General features: G+C 42.2%; 1 protein-coding gene and 1 pseudogene across 1 annotated transcript; one reads left to right on the top strand and one right to left on the bottom strand.

The window, feature by feature from the left end:
• LOC117177284 overlaps nucleotides 1-2,353 on the bottom strand; it is a 3,271-nt pseudogene extending 918 nt beyond the window's left edge.
• A 240-nt stretch (nucleotides 2,354-2,593) lies between these two features.
• On the top strand, nucleotides 2,594-2,986 carry LOC117177283 (histone H4). Its single transcript, XM_033367877.1, has one exon. It carries the CDS (start codon nucleotides 2,633-2,635, stop codon nucleotides 2,942-2,944), a length of 312 nt encoding a protein of 103 aa, XP_033223768.1. The 5' UTR covers nucleotides 2,594-2,632; the 3' UTR covers nucleotides 2,945-2,986.

Raw genomic sequence — 2,986 nt, 5'->3', positions numbered from 1 at the left:
AAACCTTCCGACCGTTTTAGAAGGCCCTGCCTTCTAGTCTCGCTGACCTAATTTTAACTTACCCATCTTTCTTTCTCCGTGTTTCGCTTCATGCGCGAGTGTTCTTGCAGTACCACTGTCTGGACCACCAAACTTCGCTGTCCCCTCTTCTTTTAACTTGGTTTATAACCTTCAAGGTTGGCAACCAAAACGGGGAGGGGTTTTAGTCGGTAGGCGCACTGGGCGAATCCGACACTACCCACTTTTCTTGGGTGTCTTTTAGAAGATTCCCCCTCCTCGGCCACTCAAAAAAAAAAAAAAAAAAAAAAAAAAAAAAAAACCGAGCTATTCGGCCCGGCGTGGCATCCCCCTACCACCGGGTAGCCACCCTACCCAGGTTAGCATTTTGGGAATCGTTGGGCTAGGCCTCTAGGGGCGGGCCCTCTTAATTTTCTTCTTTAATTCCGCACACGGCTAGAAGACAATGTGTACTCCCAAGCTTACTTTCTATTTGGACCGCCCCTCCTACTCTAATATCTTCTATTATTGAATTAATGGGCAGTTGGAAGAAACATATTCATGTAAAAAATATACCCTTTTTTAAACATTAGAACAGATTGAAATAGATTAATATAGGGTGAGATATAAGTATGGGAACCCCGGAAAATCTCAGAGGGTTGGTCATAAAAAAAAATGTTTAAGGTCAGGTCTTATGTAACTTTCAACGAGGAATCCAGTGATGACCTTGGACCTCACCTTCAAGGTATTTTCAAGGTCAACTTTTTTTTAAATGGGAGCCCATACTTTTGATATCGGCAATCGAAAGAGCGTGAAATTTTGTGTTAAAATATGCCCTAAGGTCCAAGGGCGACATGACCGGTAGAGGTCAAATAAAAGTCAAATTATGCTTGTAAGAAAATTGCGCTTAACTAGTGGTCAGAAAAGAAGGTTAATGACAGGTCATAAGTATCTTTCAACGAGGAATTCAATCATGACCTTCGTCAATTTTGCGGTAGAGCGCACCTAGTGAGGCCAGGATGCCCCACTGGGGGTAAACTTTCAAACATTATTCATGTTCTTTAGAAACAGTCTGATAATTAAAAGTTTTTTCGATTATTTGTGCACAATGATATTTTCTGGGGTTCCCATAACTTTTCCCTTATCCTGTATATATATTTGTATAATATTAGATTATATGATTTGATGAATACAAATCAATCCCATCTTCGGTCGATGACGTTTATGAATTTTAAATTGTAGATTATTTATGTCCAACGGTCCACATAAATTAAAAAGAAAATTGACCCAAAAAATTCTCCAGTGCGTACCGTTGTAAAAATTGTTTATAAAACCTAAATACAAGAAAAATAAATTCTAAGTTGGAAAAATTGGTTTGGCCAACGAAAAATGCATTAAATCAGATTTTTAAATTATGTTTGCCTGAGTTATTTTGGTTCGCTTACGACCACTAATAAACTCTCTTGCCCAGGGCAGGGTACCCTGCCTGCCCTACGACCTACTTTCAGAGCAGTACCTGCGAGCTTGGCCAGACCACCCCTTGCCTCAGGGGTCCATTAATAGAAAATGGGAAATAAATGCGAGATTAAAAAATACGTAATTTTGCAATGAGTGATTTAAAAGTAATGCATTTGAAATCTTCGTATTTTTCAGATTCCAAACAGATGTAATTTGTTTATAAAGACTGAAAAACTGATAAGTATTTAGTATTGAATTGACTGTAAAGTTAATGTTTCTTGATGTTAAACTTCTTCATATTTTGAACTGTTCTAGGCAAAAAAAAAAGTACAATCACAGTATAAATTATAAAGAAAGCATGGTGGTAGAAACAGAAGCAAACCTTCGTCATGGATGTGTTGGCCCTGAAAAGGGCCGATTGTTGAAAGGTTAAGGCAGGCCGGAGTTAAGCACGTTCTCCACGAATACGGCGAGCCAATTGGATGTCTTTAGGCATGATGGTGACTCGCTTGGCATGAATAGCACACAAGTTAGTATCTTCGAAAAGTCCAACCAAGTAAGCTTCACTAGCTTCCTGGAGAGCCATCACAGCAGAGCTCTGGAAACGCAAGTCCGTTTTGAAATCTTGAGCGATTTCACGAACAAGACGTTGGAAGGGGAGCTTGCGGATTAAAAGCTCAGTACTTTTCTGGTAGCGACGGATCTCACGGAGTGCGACGGTTCCTGGCCTGTAACGATGAGGTTTCTTTACTCCTCCCGTGGCGGGAGCACTCTTTCTTGCAGCCTTGGTTGCCAACTGCTTCCTTGGCGCCTTTCCTCCAGTTGACTTACGAGCAGTTTGCTTGGTACGAGCCATTTTTAAATTGGGGAACGCTTCGCCACTAACAGAGTTTAGATGCGGAATAAGATTCGAGCCATAAAACTCGCTTATTTATTCATTTTCTGACCACTAACCCCGGAGAAGGGAGTACCCGTCGCTCGTTGGCTAGAGGGACAACGCAGGGAGCCCGCGTTGCTGATCTAATAGGAATGTCAGAGTGGGGAGGATGCATTGATCATTGGTTACGGGCGACATAGAGGGGATATGATTCGCGGCGTGCATAAAAGTAGCGACGGAATGTGTAAAATCATTATTCTTCGTTTGATTTCCTTCCAACGTAGTTCGTACTGCTGAAGAATGACTGGCCGCGGAAAGGGAGGCAAAGGTTTGGGAAAAGGAGGAGCGAAACGGCATCGCAAAGTTCTTCGTGATAATATCCAGGGAATCACGAAGCCCGCTATCCGCCGTTTGGCTCGTCGTGGGGGTGTCAAACGTATCTCTGGTTTGATATATGAAGAAACCCGAGGTGTCCTTAAAGTGTTCTTGGAAAATGTTATCCGTGATGCTGTCACCTACACCGAGCATGCCAAAAGGAAGACTGTCACCGCCATGGATGTCGTCTATGCTCTGAAACGCCAAGGACGTACCTTATACGGATTCGGCGGTTAATCATCTTATCTTCGTCTTTAATAAACAATCGGCCCTTTTCAG

The sequence above is a fragment of the Belonocnema kinseyi genome, chromosome 7 (assembly GCF_010883055.1).
Source record: "Belonocnema kinseyi isolate 2016_QV_RU_SX_M_011 chromosome 7, B_treatae_v1, whole genome shotgun sequence".
NCBI lineage: Eukaryota > Metazoa > Arthropoda > Insecta > Hymenoptera > Cynipidae > Belonocnema > Belonocnema kinseyi.
The sequence above is the reverse complement of the archived record's forward strand: the minus strand, read 5'-3'. Positions and strand labels throughout refer to the sequence as shown.

Bases quoted from the DNA above. Each gene is read 5' to 3' on its own strand.
- LOC117177283 (XM_033367877.1), top strand. From the start codon at position 2,633: ATGACTGGCCGCGGAAAGGGAGGCAAAGGTTTGGGAAAAGGAGGAGCG.